The sequence below is a fragment of the Ornithodoros turicata genome, chromosome 9, assembly GCF_037126465.1.
Source record: "Ornithodoros turicata isolate Travis chromosome 9, ASM3712646v1, whole genome shotgun sequence".
NCBI classification, from domain to species: Eukaryota; Metazoa; Arthropoda; class Arachnida; order Ixodida; family Argasidae; genus Ornithodoros; species Ornithodoros turicata.
Window position 1 is genome coordinate 11,493,463 of NC_088209.1, and position 21,775 is coordinate 11,515,237.

The 21,775-nt window shown below is 45.7% G+C and overlaps 1 protein-coding gene across 1 annotated transcript in view; it reads left to right on the forward strand.

Moving 5' to 3' along the window:
* LOC135369307 (uncharacterized) overlaps nt 1–21,775 on the forward strand; it is a 161,109-nt gene that overhangs the window by 29,090 nt on the left and 110,244 nt on the right. Inside the window, exon 5 of the mRNA XM_064602904.1 lies at nt 21,478–21,518. Coding sequence (XP_064458974.1) covers nt 21,478–21,518 — 41 coding nt within the window. The remainder of the gene's footprint in view (nt 1–21,477; nt 21,519–21,775) is intronic.

A 21,775-nucleotide genomic window follows, 5' to 3' on the forward strand; every position in this document is an offset into this window, starting at 1 on the left:
GATTCCTTACCTTAACGAACAGGGGCTGAAGAAAAGCCACAGTTATTATTACCAAGTTTAAGGTCAACTGGCCATTAGGGCTACAGTGGTGCGACTTTGTTGTTGACTACGGCACAGATGATCAATATGTAGAGAGGGTAAACTTTGATCGCAAATTTTGTGTCTCGGTAATGCTACCTGCATTTCTGTGCTTTTACGATACTTATCTGTCAGGCAAAGACAATGCCATCGTATGAGCCACAATCTATAGCCATGTAGTCTAGTCAGCATACTTGAATATACACTGCCTTAGCATTACGAAAAAAGAACAGGAAAAAGGATGGCATTTCAATGCCTATATGGCAGCATCAAAATGCCAATCAATTTCCTTCCTTCATGATGTCAAGCCAGCGTATGTCGAAGTACGTGAAATACATCATGGCTTTTAGTCTATTTTCGATAGTTAGTATATTGTTAGTAGAATTAGTATACTATAAAGTATGCAAATAAATGATGCAAATGACAGCATGATGTGTTAATAACTGAGAGTATATGTGTCTTCACAACCATCCATTCATTTTATTTTTATCTTTGACGCTGTACAGTAAGTTCACCTGTCTCACACCCACAGATCAGTACCGGAGCTGAGCTGAAATTGCTACTCTTTATTGTAACTGTTCTTTTAAACCAGAGCTGAACCAAATCAAACTTTTTCTATCACTAAAGTGAACGTTGCAACCTTGCATGCGGATTTTGCCCTGATAGGTAGTTCATCAATCAAAACATTAATTTAGTACGAAGTACAGACTAATTTGCGACCATGGCTCATTTGTGACAGTGTATAGTTCCCCAGAAACATGAAAAAAATAAATAATAACGGCTCGGACCCGTACTTACACTAGCTCAAGGAGAGGGTCGTTATTGAAATTGCATAGGTATGCACACACCTTCCACGTCTGGTTGAGAGTTCTCTGCAGGCTGTTTGGAAAGACATACTTCAAAATTCTAAAAGTTTTGACTTGTGCAATAACACGTTCAACATGTATTCGTAGTCTAGCTATTTTTCTGGTCTCTTCTTCCTCCTCAAGTGACAACTGGGGTTTCCCTTTCAGGAATGGTGGGATATTCAATGTCGCGTTAAGTTCTGCGGGGCCTTCTTTTATCAAAAAGCCCCTGTCCGTCATGAGAGAATCACCTGCTTCCAACAACTTATAGAAGCCACTTCTTTTGGTTAAAGCTTTGTCAGGCGTCCTTCCAGGCACTAGATCACTTACAAAAGACACAAATCCGTTAGGAGTGATTGCAAGCAGGCCTTTCGCTGTGTTATGCGACTTGTAATCAGATATGTACTGCTTTGCACTCTCAGTTCTGAAGGTGTCTCGATGAAGGTTTCAGTACATTCGAGGATAACCCTTGTTGATGGGTAAAGCCCTCTGGCACACTTTCGTTCACAAGTGATCGACTTGGCCAGCATGGGACTTACCCAAGATACATCTCCAAAAATTTCATCCACCACACCCATATACGACTGACCGTGCTCACGTCAACAGCAAATCTGAAGGCCAAGTCTTCTTCCAGCAGTCCTACACAGAGTCTAGAATGAACGAACAACAGCTGCTCGTCGAACGCAAGGCTGCGCGGGCGGCCTGTCTTCTTTCTGGCAGCTGCCAGCTTCTCATGCCAGACTTGACAAAACTGCGGAAAGTTGTTAACCTATCTGCTGAGCTAAAGCCTTGTGGAAACCTGCGTTTCCACAACCTCGGGGCGTCAGCCCGTCCGTTCCGCGCGCGAAGAAACAAGCAGCACACAAAGAAATTCAAACGAACATTCCGGGTTTATTCACCTTTGACAGAACCTTCGGCTTGCGTCCAGCAAAACCAACTCGAAGAAAAGAGACCCCGCACTTCCCAAGCAGCTCGCTTATATCTCTGATAAGTGCCCCACCCCTCGGTTATCTTACACCGGAAGTGCCGTGTGATGTGCCCTCTGACGGCGCTTCATACACCAAAACAAGAATGGCGTGGCCATAGCCTGTGTAGAAAAGTAGTTGCTTCTTAACTTCAGTGACCGTTCTGAATGCAAATTTAGTAGTTCTTTCCTGCAGTTTGAGGTTTTGTTGCTCTGCACACTTTCCCTAGTTCAGCTTTGAGTTTTTCCTTCTCTTCCCTGTCTTTTTGTAGCTCGTTCTTAACTTCTTCAACAAGTGCCGGAAGTTCCTCTATCTTTTCTGTTTTTATTTGTAAAGCTTGCAAGGTCGTGTCCCCTGCAGCAGCATATGGATGATCTGGAAAGTGAGGGACAGAAAAATGGCTATCTTACAGTGCAAAAAGAAAACCAAGTCACCTAAGGACCTGCCACATTTTACTATACCACGAGAAATATTCAGGATATCAAACTACATTTCATACACAAGTCAGGACATTCCAGACGTTGGATGACAGCAACGCCGTGTGGACAGTGTTCTGCAGCTGTATGCTTAGTGTCTGGCACAGTTGTAAATGCACAAGCAGGAGGCACATTCTCAGCAAGCTGCAGCCAAGTGGGTTGCTCCTGTGGTAAGGCGAGTTCCCACATATAGCACTTCGCTCTATAGGGCTAGAAAATAGCGCTCGAAACCTAGCGCTGTTTTTCCGTTTGCCGTTCTCACATACAACCGAGCACGTAGCGCTATCCTGCTGGGGTCACGGGATATCTCTTTGCGACGTGATGCACCGGTGCTGCCGTGATTGCTTACTGTCGGCGTCGGGTATCCGCAGCATCAAGGGGGATGACACTTTCGATGCTGTATGTATTGGCATCGGAGCGGAAGACCAGCCGCGACCATGTGATCGCGATACCAGACTATAGTAACCAAACACCCATGCATTGGCAGATGAAACCACTGGATGAAACTCGTGGCCATTTTCACGTCGTCGTCGTCGTCGTCGCATTCCCGTCTTGCTGCTTTGAGTGATCGAAAGCAAAACAAACCCCAGCTTCCGCGACGTCACGGTTGAAAGAAGCTCACGATTGGTTAACGCAGACTCATCGCTCAATATAGCGCTAAAAAAGTTGACCGGGGCTCTACTTCGACAAGAGCGGTATTATAGCGGTTCGTAGCAATGCGAGGAGGAAAATATAGCGTAATTTTCTAGCGCTATGTAGCAAAGCGCTATATGTGGGAACTGGCCTGTAGACCTATTCTCTTATCTTTGGGTGCTCTGCTGGGATGAATTCTAAAAAAAAAAAAATGGTACCAAAATATGAGAACAATAAAACCAGAACACACGTGCAAAACGCTGAAATACACCGCCTGATGAGTACCACAGGTGGAGCTATTACTTACGGATGGGATACGTCCTAGTTGGGAAGAATCTTGGCAGTTTATCTTCATATCTACGCCTGCCAGAGCTCTTGAAGTGTACGCCACATATGCTACTGCTCTCCGATGGCTTCCACTCCAAGAAACGACCTTTCCCTCCTGTAATGACACTGGTAAATTGTGTTACACTGTTACAAAGGGTGAGCACATATGGTGACAATATTATGCAGAAGATTGTCTATTCATCAGTAGGTCATTGTACTCTGCTTCATATGCCTGATGCAAACAAAAGGACGCGTGTTTTTTATGTGCGTCGCGTCTCGACGACTGCCGTTTATAAGTTGCCCTTTTGAATGTCCATGCTACTTCAAGATAGCTTGTAAACACTGCAACTTAATGTACAGATTTCTGAAGGCTGCTATTAATCGAACAAACCTTGTCTGTTCACACGCTTCATTCAAATTTTCCGCAGCCTGCGATCTTTAGGGAATGAATGAATGAATAGGCCACGACAGCTCGGCGTTCAACAAATTGTGATGTGAACAGCCGGGTACACAACAGCGTGTGCCTCCCCGAGGTGTTGGCGTCGTTGACTTCTTCCTGTACATTAATCAGTGAATATAGTCTACACTTTAGGGGGTTATTCCTGCTACAAAGCTACAATCGCTAGCACAGCATGTCCGGAAGACATCGTTTTATGCGCAGATATCTTCTGCATCACCATTGCAACACGAACGCCGTGTACATGCTGTGTTTCCTGAACGTACTCGAGAAACGAGAATAGGCTGGCAACTTACTTGGGCATGTGAAACGCGCTTGTGGTCCGGCTTTGTAATCCGTGGAAGCAAAAAGAGGTGCACGTAGACACAAACGAGCTCAGAGCATCGGCGAAGCAACTGGCGTTTTGCACAGCATTACCCGGCATGCTCCACAACGGCGCGCCAAGGGCCCGAAACTCGCCAGTTCCGTTGCGGGATATAAAGTGAGGCGCTTCATGCGTTTCACGTCATCGGACGCCAGAAAACGTCATAAATTGAACGTCATGGAGACATCCGGTGGCTAGTGATTACTGATTGGTTCCCATGAGGATGAATTCGTTTTCTGAGCGATGATTGGCCGTTTTCAAATTTGTTCGCGAGCGCTCGAACAGGCGACAGCGCGGCGGCTGCAGCGGCTGTGCCGGTTGGAACCGGCGTCCACGGAGTCGCAGGCGTCCCGTTTCGGACGGCTCGTGTTGTGTAGCGGTTGTGTGGGACCATGAGTTCTGATTTTTCCTGTCTAAAAACGCAAGCTGTATCATGTGAGTGTCCTCGAACAGTCACAGCTGCCAGGGAATATGCCTGCGCAACATTTGTGCTCTGCTTCTTGGTGTAGAAACTATTCAAGTGTCCGAACGCCTCGTACCCGATACCTGGTCAACGACTGCCGAGAGGTAAGTCATTTGTCTTTGCTTGTTGCCTTACAACACCGCATTCACTTCGTGTATTGTGAATAAGTTGCTAAACAGGTACCGGAATACGCGGTGACCGAGACAGACAGCGTAGCTTTGCAGATACGATGGTAGACTATATTTCTTTTCGTGAAACAATATCATCTAAATGTTATGATTAAATACCCGTTCACGTCGTACTCTATAAAGGTATGACGCTACTGTAAGTCTGATTCTTGGTGATTTCGCTCGACAAGTTTTGTCCGACGCGTTGACTTAGTAGCTGTTCTGTACGTAGCGCCAAAGCCAAGATTGTCAGGCTAATCGGTCTGAATATATCATTGTGAAGTAGCGCAATAAAAGGTATTTTTTGTACTAAGGTCGCTCATCACACCCCATGGCTGCGAGCTTCTCACAACCCTACCACCGTTCTTATTTTTCGCGTTCAATAGCACCTTTATTGTTTCTATTACCTTCACATGCATAACCGTATATCTGATACCAATTTTTTTCATCTTGCAGCCACTGAGCTCCAGTTCCCAGTAGCAGTCCTTGCCAGAGGCAGCCCGACATTATCAGGCTTCTTCAAGCAAATTCTGGAGCAATATTAATGTCATCCCGTGTACGTCTTGCTTGCATAACCGTATGTCGCACAATAAAATACTTCATGTGACAAAAACAACCAAATCTCCGTCGTATTCCTGTAACTCCCACTGCATTCCGACAAACGCGAACCAAAAAAAACAGTGCATGGAAGAAAAAAAAGGAACAACAAAAGAAGATGGGAAGCAGAGCAGAGAGGAGGAAAGTAGTGAGAGAGAAACGGATAACACGTCATTTACGTCATTCTCGACATAATAAAAAAAATAAAAAAATAGGGTGGCTAGTCCTCAGTCATTGGTCGAGCTCCGGAGGTCACGTGAGTTTTCAGCTACAATAGATTTCTACTACAGCTTCGCGCCCCTGGGCGCGCGTTGCATCCTGGAACTTCGCCAAATGGCCTATACGCTTCGTGCAAAGCGTCCGCCGCGCCACGGGCGGCAGCCATAAGAACTTTTTGTGTGAGTCCGCTTGGTTCTCGAGGGCTATTCGTACGCTTTCAATATTCACCTTGCTTCGGTGACGCCGCGCCTCAATTGATAGCTGGTAAAAGATAGCTGATAGCTGGTAAAAGATAGCTGATAGATAATTGATAGCTGTACAATAAAAGCTGTTGCCCTCTCATTCGGTGATTCATTGGCTTTTCAACTCCGCTTCTGCTGAAGCTACGGTTCATCGACATAGAAAGTATGACAGAACAACTGTAAAACCTGTCTGACCAATAGCAGGAAAACACCAGCTTGAATTGGGAATTGTAACACTAGGTTGAATTGGGGATGGGTAGAAATCCAGCGAACCGGTAGAATGTAGGAAGGGAGTTGCCTCAGGACAGAAGCCGCCGATATTTCGAACAGAGACTGTTCTTCTTCTGGGCACCGTCCTCATCATTGGCATGGTATTCCCCACGTAACCACTAACCTCCTTATCTTCCGCTATGCTTGCCAATTCTTGCCTGTTGTCCCGTTTCGTCCACGTGTTCGTGAACCTTCCATTCTTCTGTAACCGATCTGTAGCCTAGATCACTACGTTCACATAATCCCCTCCACACTCTAACAAAGCAGCCATTCACTCCGGCCGTAGAAGCCCGTACGGAACCTTTCTTCCCTCCGGGCTGTTGGCCCACAATTCGCATGAACCTTTAAACACGTCACACCTAACCCTTTAGATACCATGCCAATGATGAGGACGGTGCCCAGAAGAAGAACAGTCTCTGTTCGAAATATCGGCGGCTTCTGTCCTGAGGCAACTCCCTTCCTAGGTTGAATTGGGAACTACATCCAAGGCCCCCCCGTACAGCGAGTGTGAGGTGGGAGCCAGGCTAGTGAGCTCAGTGCAAAGCGTTTATGTGTGTTTTATTTTATTGGTACGAATACAGAAGGTAAGATCGTCATATGGGATCCATGACAGTTGACTGGACACGGAACGCGCACAGGTTGAAAGGTCTGAAAGGCAGTCAGTCGTGAAAGCTACTGGAGCTGCTAAACGCAGGGTATATTTTTATTTTAAAACTCTGTAACAAGAACATACGAACACATTAATGCCATTTCATGAAGTGAATTCACATGGTATTGCTCTCACATCTGTTTAGGGTCCGTATGGGTCGTTCGACTGCGTCGTAACTCACATTCCCATTCTGCTCATTATTACAATCACCGTCACCATTACATTGGTATTGCGTGGCCACGTGATGCGTTTGAGCCAATTGTGAGTGGCCGTGATGTTGACGTCATCTTGTATGTGGGCCAGTCATGGATATTCTATATAAATGTATGGTTTCTCATTTGTGGCTAAGCGTGCTGCACTAGCATGAGGTCAAGGGTTTAAAATTCGAATTTAGAGAACCCGTGGGGTTTTAATCCATGAATTTTTGCACGGAGAGTTCTTTTTGGGTTGCTTATGGGCTGCATGTAGGAAAGGGCTCCCACAACTTCTGGCCAGAGATCCTTTAATGTAAAGTGCAAGCACCCAGAAACGTACTGGCAGTACTACTTTAGTACTTCGTGGCTTCAAGTAGTGCACTTCACTGTGCAAAGGTGATCATGCCTATGACTTGGCCTGGCTCTATGGAATGGATCGTCTTTCTGAAGTCAGAAATGCAGACCTTCCGTGCTACAGGAGTGGATCGCTTTGTGAAGTACTATACTGCGTTCCGCCCAGCAGAGAATTGGTTACCCCGCCGGTTCTCAAACAGTGGGTCGCGGCCATAAGGTGGATCGTGAAGCGGCTAACGAAGGTAAAAAAAATGAGAGTTTCACCTGATGGAAGCCCGCGGTTGCATCAAGATTGGGGAAGACTCGCACTTGTCCGATCTGACCCAGAAAGTTTTCGAGTGAAGGTAGGATGTGGCATTCCTTCTTGGCCACTTGATTTAGGCGGGTAAGGTCGACACATATACTATGACCTCCGCCAGCCTTAGGGACGACCACCATGCCCACACACCATTCGGTAGGAGTATCCACCTTGCGGATGACGCCCTCTGACTCCAACCTGGTCAGTTCTTCTCGAACAACGTCATGCAGCGGAATGGGAACTCTCCTAGAAACGATCAGCGAGACGGGTTTTGCTCCTTGCTGAAGGCGGATGACGTACTCATTTTCCGTTATTCCCAGGCACTCAAAAAGCCTGTCGTTTGACTCCGCCACAGTGTCCCCAAACTTCACTACACCTAGTGCATGGGTAGCTAGAAATCCTAGAAGAGGTGGGTGCTGTGACGTAATGATGTACCCTGTCTGGACGGTACTCTTAGACTTCCATGTCAGCGTGGCTCAGAACGTGCTGAGAACCTGCAACAAAATGTTTCCTGGGCCTGTAAGTTCTGCCTTCTGCTTCTGGAGATTCTTCGGAATTCCTGGGAATGTACCCGTTACTATGGTGATCTCAGCCCCAGAATCAATTCTGAAGTCCACATCGTAGCCATTAACGTTGACGCATGCTAACTTCGCTCGTGTCCCGGAACCAACTGCATGGAGTTCAATGGAGCTGACGGCTTTTTTCTCGCACACCTTCTCAAAGTACCCAGTCCTTCCGCAAGAGTTGCACTTTGCGTTCCTCGCCGGGCATTTCGAATGGAGATGAGCTGATCACCCGCAGTATCTGCAGCGTCTACTAGCTTCGTCCGAACAAGTCAGCTGCTTCCCCTTGGCAAAGTGTGCATGTGACCGCGTGTCCCTACGTGCTTGTTCGCTTTGGCTTCGGCGACGATTTGGACGGGAGTGCATCCCTTTTGCAGAAGACCGTCACGGACCTTAGCAGCGTCTTCGTGGATACGGGCCTGAAGCATAGCTTCCCTCAAAGTGAGCTTCTGCGCACGGCACAGCCTGTCTATGAGACCGGGATCCTGAAGTCCAACGACGAACCTGTCCCGCATTAGACGTTCGTCGACATCGGCAGAGGCGTAGTTGCACTTCTTGACACAGTGCTGTGTAGAAGTCGTCTACCGACTCGCCTTCTTCCTGAACACGTCGATGGAATCGGACGGTCTCATAAACCTCGTTGACGGGGTGAATGAAGTGCCCGGTGAGCTTCTCTTTGACCAATTCCAGACAGTCTTTGGCAGACAAGGTTAGCGTCTTGAGGACCCTTCGAGCACCCTGCGAGCCCATGGCATGGGGCAACGTCTGCACCTGAACATCACACGGTGCCTGATAAAGGCCTGAAGCGTAATGATAATCATCAAACTGGTAGAACCACTCCGTCCGAGATCCCGGGTTGGCGAAGTCAAACTTCGGAGGTGGCTGGAGACCAGATTCCGCAAACATCGGGACAGACTTGACATCTTCAGTAGTCATGGTGGACGTCATGGAATGCCCACATGGCGGTTGTCATGGCGGGCGTCATGACACCATGTTCAGCGCAGAGGCCAAGGGAGAGGTTCGAGCCGAATGCCAACCCGAACAAAAGTCACATTTATTCATCCCCAAAAATAACCTGCACGCGATGCTGCCATAGCGCATATGCCTAGGCAAGGGGGCAAGTATAAACTGACTATGAATGCCGAATGGTGAACACTACAGACGTATCATCAAGATACTCAATTTCAGTCTGTAGGAGACCTCGTACATGTGCGACGCAGTCGCTGGATGTGGAACTCTGTTGAGCAAACCCTACAGAACCAACAAACAACAATAACAATTTTATTTTAAATTGTATATACTATTTAACTCAATTTATTTGGGTGCAGTACTAGGACATTTTGAAGGCTCACACAGAAACCATTGGGAGGGAATAGAGCGCGTCGAGAGGAAACATATTGTTACACATCCTCCATGGAGGCATAGATTTGGAAGAGGGGAGTAATGTAGATGAGGATGAGGTTAAGACTGACGAGAAACGAGGAGGAAGAAAATACAGTTTCCCTTGAAAATCATTATCGGAGGGGAGCAGGCATGCAGGATTCTGTCTCTAGCTTTTTATTGGAGACTAGGACGTAATTCATTTGCATAATTGCTGCCACGGTGACAGGTCGGAGCGCTCCAACTGCAGACCAGACCCTCTGTTGTGTGACGTTTCCGAGAGAGAGTGTCCTCATTTGTTGGTAGAAAAGACCTTCTGTTACGAACATTGTGGGCTGTTTCTTGTTGACTGCTATTCATAATGACTTATATATGCTTTCTGAAAAGCACAGTATATATGCATAGACGGTGAGGAATCCAGCACGCCAGTAAGGAAGTAAGGGAGCGCCTCAGGACGAAAGCTTCGATACTTCGAACAGAGACAAAGAACAGAGAAGTTGCAAAGAACAGAGAATCGTTCGTTGCAACTGGACAACGTCTACATCCGGGGAGCGCCGTACGTGTCAGTGCGCCATTCAAAAGTAAAATATTTCCGAAAATAATTGCTGTAGGGCGTTTCTGTGGAGGCATTTGGTAATTCCCAGTCGCGGCAAAGCCTGTTGGATTTGTCATGTAGCCTGGCCATTACCAGCACGTAGTTCAGGGGTGCGTGAATGAGAAAGGCAACGTCGCTTGCACGATATTCTGTCAGGAATAAGCAACACTCATAAAGCAGCACAATAAAGCAGACACTCGCTAAAAGTCAACGTAAGGATACCAAGCCTGATAGAAATGTTCGAATATGCAGCACCATAACTTCAACGAGAGCGATTGTCAGTCACCGACAAGCATTTTTGTCGTACGGCTACAATGACACAACAGCAGATATTCTCTCGCTCGGCCGGTATGGCGATGCAGCAGCCGTATATGTTCATTTAGCAAACGTACCCACTTAGGCCAGAGTCACATTGGTTATACACGTGCTCCAAATATGTATGGCGCATGTATAATGCTCGGTCACACTGGTTATACAATTCTTGTTTGACAACATCGTTTGGTCCAAACGCTTGTATGATTATACATAGTCTCGAACATACATTGTTCAAACATCGGTCACACTGGTTATACAACTTAACTGGAGGAACAGTGGGAGCGGCTTAAACCGTGATGTATGGCACACGTCAGTGTCACAGTAACCAACCGAGGAGTTTATATAGCTTCTAATCGCGGACATCGCAATTCAAAATGTACGAAGACGACGAAGACGGGGCTGCACTTGCTGATTTTCGATTGTTTCATGCTCCATGCGCGCAGGCAAATAGGTCGCCATTTTGAACATACGTGCAACACAATGTCGCGAACACTGACTTACAACTTACTCGTGCAAAATGATGTCGTGATGTCGTTGACACCGGCTCGTGTGAACGAAAACTGTCGTGGCGAATACGCCCGTTTATACAACTTGTCGTTCACCGTTTTTCGGCAGTGCCCAAATACATCGTCGTGTGTTTGACAACATGTTGTCAGACATAGTCAGAGCGCTTGCTTGTATGACGGCACGGTCACACTGGTTATACACACATGTTTTAAAACATGTTTTGCCGGTGTTTAAGCAGTGTGACCAGCACTGTATGATATACATATGTTTAAAGGATGTTTGTTATACATGTTCGTCATACATGTATGACGGGATGTTGGTGTATAATGTATAACCAGTGTCTAACAGTCCGGCTCAAATGCCGATGTACAGATCAGTTGTCACATCCCCAGTGGCTTCACCAAAGTTCTCAAGTAAGAACTGCAGTTCCATACTGTTGAGGAGAACGCACTGTGGGATTTGTGTTGCAATACTCGTCCTTCCCATGGTGACGGCGGTCAGAAAATGGCGAGGTCTTGACAGGCTTCGAATCCTTCATTTCGGGCATCAGGTAACCAAACACTCTCAAGTGTCGCGAAAGTGGTAGCAGACAGCAGCAGACGCTCTGGCCTCTGCGTATTCCTCACGGATGGTGGTGGACACCACCCGAAAACCTGGATCAACTAGGATCCAGAATGGAAAGTTCCTGCCCCACACATCACACAGTGATGCGCGTTTCGGCTCGGCTCACGTCTTTTCAGGTCACGTCAGGTCTTTTGCGTGTGGGGGACTCGAGGGGCTGTTGTAGGCATCGCAAGTTTGGTAGCTTGTACTAATTGTGGAAAAACGGTTTTGGGGCACGTAAGATTCCATGACGACCAAAAATAGATACAAAGTTGTGTGCCTTTAGACTGCTCCTTTAAGCCGATGACCACTATTGACGTTTGCTGCACCAGTACTTACATCTACTTTAGAACACCGAACAAGAGAAAAGCCTGAGCTTTGAATGTAACTACTTAACTGTGTTGACTATGCACAGATGATACTCCGCTCCTGATAAGGTCGCTAAGGGACCATAGCCTCCTCTAGGGGATAGCGTCGTTCAGCGGGGAGCCGTGCACCCTTGCGGTGCAGACGAAGTTTTCATATAGCGCTGTTTGCTTTTAGCCAAGCTTGAAGCCGACATTTTTCTTGTCTTCTATGCAAGGTGCTCATTATTTTAGGAGATTCTTTCTGTTGAGGCCCGTAGGGGAAAGAAATAAACTCTCTAAGCAGTCCGAGACAGTCTCAATAAATAAAACTCTCGAATGGACCTAAATTGTAGCCTATTGACTAAGTATAGATTGCAACTTTCGTTGTCGTATTTGTTAAAATGGAACTGTGACACGTTTTAAACGGGGGAAATACTCAAAATAGAATAAGTATGTCCTGACAGCACTTTCCAACAAAAAATTGACTCACAAGATTTGTATGCCAGATTCAGAGGCGAAGCAATCATTCCGTTGTAATACTCATGGCATATGAGCCAAATCAGTTCCAGGATATTCCACTAAACAGTCGATGCGAAATTATAGAATGGCTCTAGGCTTTTAAAACCATCAAGTGTTCTCATACCTCAGAAAAAAAAATTACGATTGCAAAAAAAAAAAAAAAACATTTAAGACAACACCGCGGTGCTAGCTGGTGACAAATAAATAAGAGCTAGAAAGAAGGATGCAGAGGAAAAGGTAGAAAATCTATTGAGTCATCCTGGCCTTTCGCTTGAAAATCGGAATAAATAGAACAAAAAAAACGACATTGTTTTCAGAAACTGTACATGATCATGAATGAGCCCTTGCATTGTAACAAAACCGTGGCCCCCTTCCCGAACAATACTGTCATCTCCTTAAGTAGCGACTGGTTGTTGGCTCTCCCGCTCAGTCTTGCACTGATGATGCCCGTCGTATGACAGGCGAAACGTCTGCTTAAAGTTGTTATTTGTTACGTTAAGTCGGAGTCCTCTCTTTCTTTCGTTATGTCATCCTCGGCTTTTGGAGTATTTTCGCATGAATGAGCTCTAGAGGCACTAGTTTTTGCTAACGTCTTATTTTGTTGGTGAATAATATATGCTACTTGCTTCCGCAGAAATTTTTAGTCAGTCGTGGGTAAGTTACTCGAAGAGGGATTAAGTTACAGTCACAGTTATCCAGCAAAAAGTATTATTGGATAAAAGTGACAGTGCCGTTTTGAAATGCAAGTAGTAAACACTGACCACAAGTATCCGTAAATACACAGGGGGTATAGGTACCATTAAATTAGCAATTAGGGCTAATTAATGGGGCCTAATTAATAGGGCTAATTAAATAAATATATTAGGACCCACTGCAGTAATTGGGGCCATCTGTTGAGTCACCACACTAATAGGGGAGCATCTATCTCGTGTCCAGACCACCCAGCATGTTCCATATACTCGTGGTTATAACAAAGAAAGACAGAAAGTCAATGATGCCATATCAAAGAAATTGCTCGTGAATGGACGAGTGACCAGCGACAGCCATGTTGCTTGTTGACGGCTGGTAGATGCAGAGAACGACGACTGGTGGCCACCAAGTTGTAAGGCATCACACTGGATGACACTATTGTCATGGCTCTATACGTGAAAGATAGAGAACAAACAACAAAACACTAGTGACAGGTAAAAATTGCAGCAAGAGCTGGCTACCCTTTTTCAGTGACTTGCATCTTTCATCGTTACTTTCACAGCTAAACATGTCTAAGCATACAAGAGCGGCTACAAAACATCAGGAAAAGGTCCAACTGCTACGGCAGCTGCTAAACATGTTATTGCACAGGGCAAAGGCTTAAGACGCAGCACTTACATCTGCTTAATTACACATCACTATGAAACACGAGGGCTAACACAAGATGAAAACAGCCCAGTAAAACACTGATGTCCCATGGACGTCCGGAAATGATCCCGAAGCCCTGATTCATAAGAAATGTCCCGTTGATGCAAATAAAGACGTCATTCAAAACGTTCTAGCGTTGTCTAACCAGGATGTATTTTCATGATATCACTGGGGCTTCGAAATTGTGTCCCGATCAGATGTTGATTTAGCATACAAACATATTTTCGATGCTAATTATAGGTTCGCAGCCTTATGATGACGTTCAACAGCGTGGAGCAAGAAAGTAAAACAGTGATGCTAATTTTTAACTGTGGCCAACACCCAAAAATTATTAATCTGAATCAAGGCCAGCGATGGGGGGGGAGTTGACTGCCTTACACCCCGTGCATGGATAGACCCCACGCATGAAGCCCTAAACATTTTTTTAAAATATCAAGTATGACTTAAGCATGTGAAACAGGCCCCGCGATGTGCCTTTGCGTCAGGCCCCTCACACCCATAGCACCGGCCCTGATCTGAATTTACAAAGAAACTCCCAACATGGTCTGAACTTGGCAGATGCACCAAAGTCCCTAACTTCTGTTTCCTTTTGCTGTAGTACCAATAAAGGTAGTTGGGAAGGCCAACAAGGTCTCAGATATCTCCTGCAATATCTCCATGCAATGGCGTTACGAGGGTATGCGTCACTCGGTGCGGGAGCTCTTCATACCCCCCCCTCCCCCGCAATAATGTGTCCCTTTTCATCTGAGGCGATACACGATAAATAACAGCATCATATCATACACATAAAAAAATCACATGCTCGCCGAGGGCTTCTTGTTTTTGTAGTCACCTCGCTACAGAAAAAGAGAGGAGGAGGAGGTACGTGTTGCAACACGTCACCCCCTTCTGTAGCATCACGCGGTGCGGGCCGCACCCCCAGTGACGTCACTGTCTCCATGTATAACAGAACACACAGAACCACATGCCTAGATGTGCTTCCCTGCCAGAACGAGAAGGCATAACATCAAAGAATTATCGCCACAATTCCAACGAGATTGAAAGACAAATCAGACAGCCAATTTGTTCATTGCTTACCCGTCAGGTACAAGTTCCTCACTGACGGAATCAGGGGTTTTGCAGGGAAGCAACCTTCGCGACATCATGCTCCAGTACGCTGTGTGGCTAGAAGGGATTCGATGAATTGGCTTAATGGATATACTAGATGCTAAACGCTGATTTCCAGTTGATTTAATGTGATCGAACGTGTATTATACAGACTGCAGCAGTTCAAAGAATGCGAAACCAATTGAAGCAATTGGCCTACAGCATCAATAAAACAACAAAAACTTTATTTCTAAGGTTAATAATGGGGCGTTTCGTAGCTAGGGGTGATGCTCTACCCCATTGCAGACATAAGGGAGGATGAAATAATGTGCCCCTTCACCATAAGGATCGGCGTTCTGTTGTGTCCAAAAAGACAAAACGCTCTCATCGCAGTGTGTTGATGGGCTGGATTTGGCCAGGGGCAAAGCAATTTTGACACAGAAAAGGGGTGAAATTCCAACTGACTAAGCATCTCAGAGACAGCGGTGCGGGAAGGTTGGTAGAATGGACAATTAAGAAGAATGTGCTCCAGGTCCCCTACGGCACCGTAGTGACAGCATCGATCAAAATACATCAGATATCCATAGAGATTCCAACTGAGCGCTGCACAAGACACTTGGCCGTTGATACCGGAGTCCTTTAGCCATCCAGTGATGGTTTATCGCGGCGTTGCTCGATGGATTCCCGTGTCTAATACATTGGCCTGCAATGGTCATAGCTGGATGCGCTTTCTTGTTAAAAATTCCCCTTTCCTCCCCCTTTGCGCGCACCTTGCGGCTTGTCAGAAATCCTGACGGTTGTCGAGATTTGAAAATTCCGGGCCACCGTTCGTGCTTCTGACACCTTCAAAGCCATGGAACTCCCACCCCGATTGTCGGATCGAGATCAAAATTCAGTTCCAAACGGTTCTGGAATAGCTGTATGATCGCAGAAATCACGCAGGAGCTGATCTGTAGTGGTTTGAAGGTTGTAGGTGGAGACGCTTTAGTAAAATTCGTTTTTCCGAAGTTCAGGGCCCTTTTTGGAAAGAAGCTCGCGTCGGACAGGGTTCGTATTTAGAGATCCAACTGTTCTCGACGCGGAGCACGTGGTAAAGTTTACCGCATCTCTCTAACTTATGCGGTTCTCGAGTTACAGGATTGCGTGTTACAGGATTGCCAATACGTGGGACTGGCAGATTTTCCCTTGGAAAAAAAAGTTTTCGTTACTTCCACATGTCGTGTTTGCCTTCGTTATGAAGGTCTCGATGTGGTCTTTCTAACGGCGTTTGTCCCGCAGTAGCGCGACGTTCAGTTCTCCCGATACCGGCTTAGGAGTATGACGAACTGACCTGGCTGGCTAGAGCCACCCTGAAACGCTTCCCACTTTTTGGGGAGTCCGTATTTGTGATAAGATGGTGAAAACTGAATCTCGCCGAAGTTGGATGGCGTTAATCTTTGCGCACGAAAGGCAAGCTGTATGGGAAATCACAAATCTCGAGGTGTACGAAACACAGTGCAGCATGGTCGTCGATTATCTCAATGTTCGGACATTGCAAGTACACGTATATGCCTTTGAGTTTACCCCTTGGTGACCGATGCTGTGTGTTTTCATGGACATCATGTTTTCAAAGCCGTGTAAGTGCTCAATAAGCAGTTGCGGAAAAATGCCTGTCATGTTACACTGTGATATAATACCCGATGAGGTGATACGATGTTATGACCCTCAGTTTCATATGAAACAAAGTGTTTGATCTCATGTTCCTTGTTTGTGCCACTCATATGCACTGTTGTGCGGTGTTGATCTAATGTTCAGGGAACGCCAGTAAGATTGGCTAAGGCATGGGGAAAAGGTCCACTAAAAGTCTGTCAAAGGTCGTCGCTGACGTACAACAGACTTCTTTAGGACGCGAGCGGATGTTGTTTTGGCACTTCGGAGTACATCCCAAGTATGTCAAAAATATGTTTCAGGATGTCCTCCGGATGTTTTCATCGTCCTGAGTGTACCATTATGTGGACGTCCTTGGGACATCGGTGGTTTACTGGGAGCAACAAAATACCAAGAAGGCATTGCAAAACAAGTCTAGACATGCTACAGCATGGAGAGCACACACACATCTGGGAAAAAGCTTAAGGCGAGTTATTAGGCCCAATTACATTGTCACTGCACAACAGTTAGCACAACATGACAGCCAAACCATGCTAGGCACAGTGTGAGCACCACTAAATATGTGGCAACACAAAGAAAAGGTCTTAAGAGGCACAATGCTACGAAACTCAACGGCATGGAATCACTGCAAAACAAGTCCAGTCATGCGGGGAAAAGGGCTACCCACTAGGGCAAATACTAAACATGCGTATCATATTTAACATTTGCCCTAGTGGTTAGGCTTTCCCCCGCATGACAGCTTTGTTTGGTGGTGATTCCATGCTGTTGAGTTTTATAGCATTGTGCTTCTTAAGCCTTTTCTCCATGTTGCCGCATGTGTAGCAGTGTTCACACTGCGTCTAGCGTTTTGCGGTTATCATCTTGCGCTAGCTGTTGTGCAGTTAGGCTTCATCACTCTCCTTAAGTCTTTTCCTCCGATGTGTGTGTGTGTTCTCCATGCTGTGGCATGTCGACTTGTAGCTGTGTTTTTCTTGTTGCAATTTTTACTGCCGCTAGTCTTTTCGTGTTCTCGGTCTTTCACGCTTAGAGCCATGACAGTGGCGTCATCTGGGGTGATGCCTTGTAACTAGGTGGCCACCAACAAGCAACATGGCGGTCGCTGGGCACTCGTCCGTTCCGGAGCGATTTCTTTGGCGCGACATTCTATTTTTTCTTTCTTAGTAACACGCGCATCCGAAGTCGTGCAGCGTGATCTGAGCACGAGTTAGGTTAGTGTGGCAACTCCCTTGATGGTCGCAATTTCTGTGTGTGTGGGCCCTATGTAGCTCTGATTGCTAATTTAATGGAGTCCAGACCCCCTTTGTGATCTCGGATACTTGTGGACAGTCTTCAGCTATAGTTACTACTTTAAAGTAAATTAGTTACTTACAGTTCCCCAACAACACATTTCACTCCTATGGATGCCCGTGGAGTATCCGAGAAAGGACATTTGGACGTCCCATGTACATCCGTTTTAGGTCCGTTTTATGCGTGAGAGAAGGGCTGAATAAGACAGAAAAACAGCACCATTGTAGCGCCCAGGGATGTCCCATGCGGACATTGACGGATCAAAATTGTCTTGTTCCATGTGGCCAACTTAATGTTGACATGATTTACACAATTTCTCCGGAAAGACTCCAGACCTGTGTCTTGGTGCCATTGTTTTATTATTAGAAACACAATGTCTGAAAAAGAAGCCAATACCAAGGCTATCAACTGCAGTCTCTAGTCTGCCGCGTCATGTACAGCCTGCAGGTTGGAGCACTAAAAGATGGTCACGGACCAACACCGGATCATCGTTCTTGACAGTTTTGCATAACCCCTCAGGTACTTATACAAAGGCACTTTGTACTTGTCGAAGTAGTGTTTCCAAAATGCAGCCAAAGGGTTGGCTCTACGCTATATGACTTGCAAGAGAAACAGCCCAGGAACCAAGAATTTCAGCTCAGCTATCTTACCGAGCAATAGTTCCTTCACATCATGTAGGCTACAAAGTAAAAAGAACTCTGTTGTCCAGTCCGGTTGAACAAGCACGAAATAATAAATAAAGAGAAAAATGATCATGGGTGTGAGTTTACAGCTTTGGCGTTACATGTTTATTCGCGAGTTCTGCTCTAAGATCGGCTATTGCAATGACGTCTTGCTGTGCTGAAAGATCTGTTCTTTAAGCATTCTATGATTCTTAGTGTTTGGGTATATATTACACATGTCACAACAGTGATCGTTGGCGAACCCTTCCTATTTCTCGTAGACAAACCCATCGCGATCCAAATTGTCTTGTCGAAAGAAAGCGCTATCATTTTTCTTTATCGCAGTAAGACTCCCAGAAATAGTCATTATGAAATGCTCAAATCTCGGAACAAGCAGTCTGCCTGATGCGTGTCGATCATCCTAACATTCGCACACAGCTTCACATAACCGCATATAATCTTCGAAGATATTTCAGAAGGAACCTCTGTTTACACACGTACTCTAACAAGCATTAAAAAAAGTGTATGGGACCAAACGCAGGTAGAAACACTATGCAGGCCAAATGCTCAGGAAGCGGGTTATTAAATAAGAAGGAGGAGACGTCCGTAAGGGTGGAGTGCCTAGTGTTTAATGACAAGGAAAGAACAATGGCGGCAGAATGCCTACACCACGAGCCCATGAGATGCGGGACATAATTCTTAAATTCTTTTACACGGGTGTTTACCAAAGTCTCCCCTCAAACGGCCGATGCGCCTCCACACGTCACCTGTGAGCCCTACGAGAACTTCTCGCTGGAGTACCCTGACCAGAAACAGTATTGAGGGGCTGTGGTTGTGCCCAATACCCAACACAGATTGCGAGTAGACTGTACTTGGAATACAGAATCTGCAAATTTGAGCCTTTCGAAGCCAACACGACGTTAATTGGCTCACGCGAAATGCCTTTGGGGCACTCATCTCTTGCATGTATTCATTTTGTCACAGGTGCATTTTTTTTCTGAACAGGTGGAGAGACAGGTCAGAGATAAGTGTTCAAACAAGTCAAATATTTGTTTCAGCTGAATAACACAATTCTAGATCTCATTTTCAGCAGGTCAGAAGAATCATGAAATTCGGCCATTCGTTCTACAGGGTGTCCCAGAAAACGTGTCATTGAATTATAATAAAAAAACTACACCACCTAGAGTCATGCGGTCAATGGCATTTGTTCTTACTGGGTTTTTGCCACCTCCTCATGTGAATATCATGTAACGTAAGTTTAATTATGTAAATTTTTGCGAGCTTAAGTCGGAAATTTGCCTAGTAAAGGTCACTTTTTTACCCCGCCAATGTGAAGAGCGTGTCTAATTTAGTCAAATTAATGATAATTGACAGGGATATTCAGGAGCTATCCCATCGGAAAAAATAGCCGAACATCATGCTCTACCGAGGTCGCACAGAATAGCGCACGATGAATTTTTCAGCGCAATCTTTGTCAGTCCGACGAAAGGAGGTTGGAAACCCAGCCCTCCCCGATATCGCAGAAGGAGATAAAACAGGCACGGCTTATCACGTCCGACTTTCGCTGGGATGATGCTTTCCCTCTCCCAATTTTAGGAACTGTTACTTTTTCTACTATCAGTCTGTGGGCTGGCTTCGGGATCTCCTTTCGTCGGACTGAGAGCGCTTGCGCTCAAAAAGTCATCGCGCGCTATCGTCCGGTGCTCCGAAAAGCATGATATTCGGCTATTTTTTCCGATGGGATAGCTTGTGAATATCACTGTGAATTATCATGAATTTGAGTGAATTCGGCACGCTCTTCATATTGGTGGGGTAAAAAAGTGACCTTTACTTGGCAAATTTCAGAGTTCAGCTCGCAAATATTTACATAATTAAACTTAGAGTACATAACATTCACATTAGGAGGTGGCAAAAACCTAATAAGAACAAATGCTCTTGACCGCATGATTCTAGGTGGCGTAGTTTTTTTATTATAATTCAATGACACGTTTTCTGGGACACCCTGTATAAATACTGTAGCGTAAGCCGTTGTTCTTTTGTGTGTACGCATTGAACAAGGATTCACAAATATTAAACGAGAGGCCGGAGAAGTCTATCATCGGAGATAATTCTAATGTCTGTCAAACTTGCGATTCACTTCGAGAGCTCTCCTTTTGACATAACAAGACAAGATAACAAGGGCGCAGTGGCGTAGCCACGGGGGGGCTCGAGCCCCCACTACCTGCAACGGACCGACCCACACAAATCGTGCAAATCCGAAGAGAACATATGGGGGGATCAGTGTGACGATCGCGAAAGTTCTTGCAGTTCATGGCGTCTATCTAAGCGGCACTCTTGAATGGTTTTCAAAGTATGAGCTTTTCAAAATACTTCCAATCTCGTGACGCCACCTCGTTGGTCATGACAGCCTATACATGTAATCGTATTGTGAACGTCCAAATCAACTTTTTTTTTCATCCGAAGCTTGCAGTGTGCACAAGTATGTGTGTTGTCGCACACAGGATCAGTGGGGAGCGGGCGAGTTTTCGTATCCGCCCCCCCCCCCCCTACCTTGGAGGTCTGGCTACGCCACTGCAAGGGCGTTCGCTTAGAGAAGCTATGCAGTCGCCCTGACACTGCATTAGCAAAGCCAGAACAGCGGTTCTCCGTCCTCAAAGCTATTGTTGGCCTCCCGTTATCTGCTGCTTTTCTTAATTTTCCTTCCGCCCAGTATCGGTTTCCTTTTTCCTCCGCCATGATCAGACAAGGTTTAATTCTTTTATTCAATTCCGCTCCTCTTTGAATTAATTTTCATACTGCTTTGTCATATTGGTTTCCCACAGAGATACTGCAATTACTTTGAAGTGATGCGATCGTCATGTTTTCTTGCTGTTTCAAGCTGTGTTTTTTAGTGGCACAAGTTGATGACTCTGTTCAGAGTTTGCTCATTTCATCATCATAAAAATCATTTGGCATACTTTGTACTTCCAGGCACACTTTACTATCTCGCAACTATGACTATGCTTTAACAGGTAAGAAAGCCACATACCATGCATGCTATCCTGATGTATTGCTGAATGTCAAAAACTGTCAAAAACGATAGTGACCCTCAACGTACCAAACTTTATTTGATACAAGGTTTCTTTTTATGCATGTGAATCTCCCAACAACACATGCTTGTGGTTTGCTAGGACTCCACATGCCGTACAATGTATCGAGGAGCCAAAATGTCTGTGCAGTCTGGTGTTAACCGGCAGGATTCATTGTGACAGCTCCCATCCTACATCCT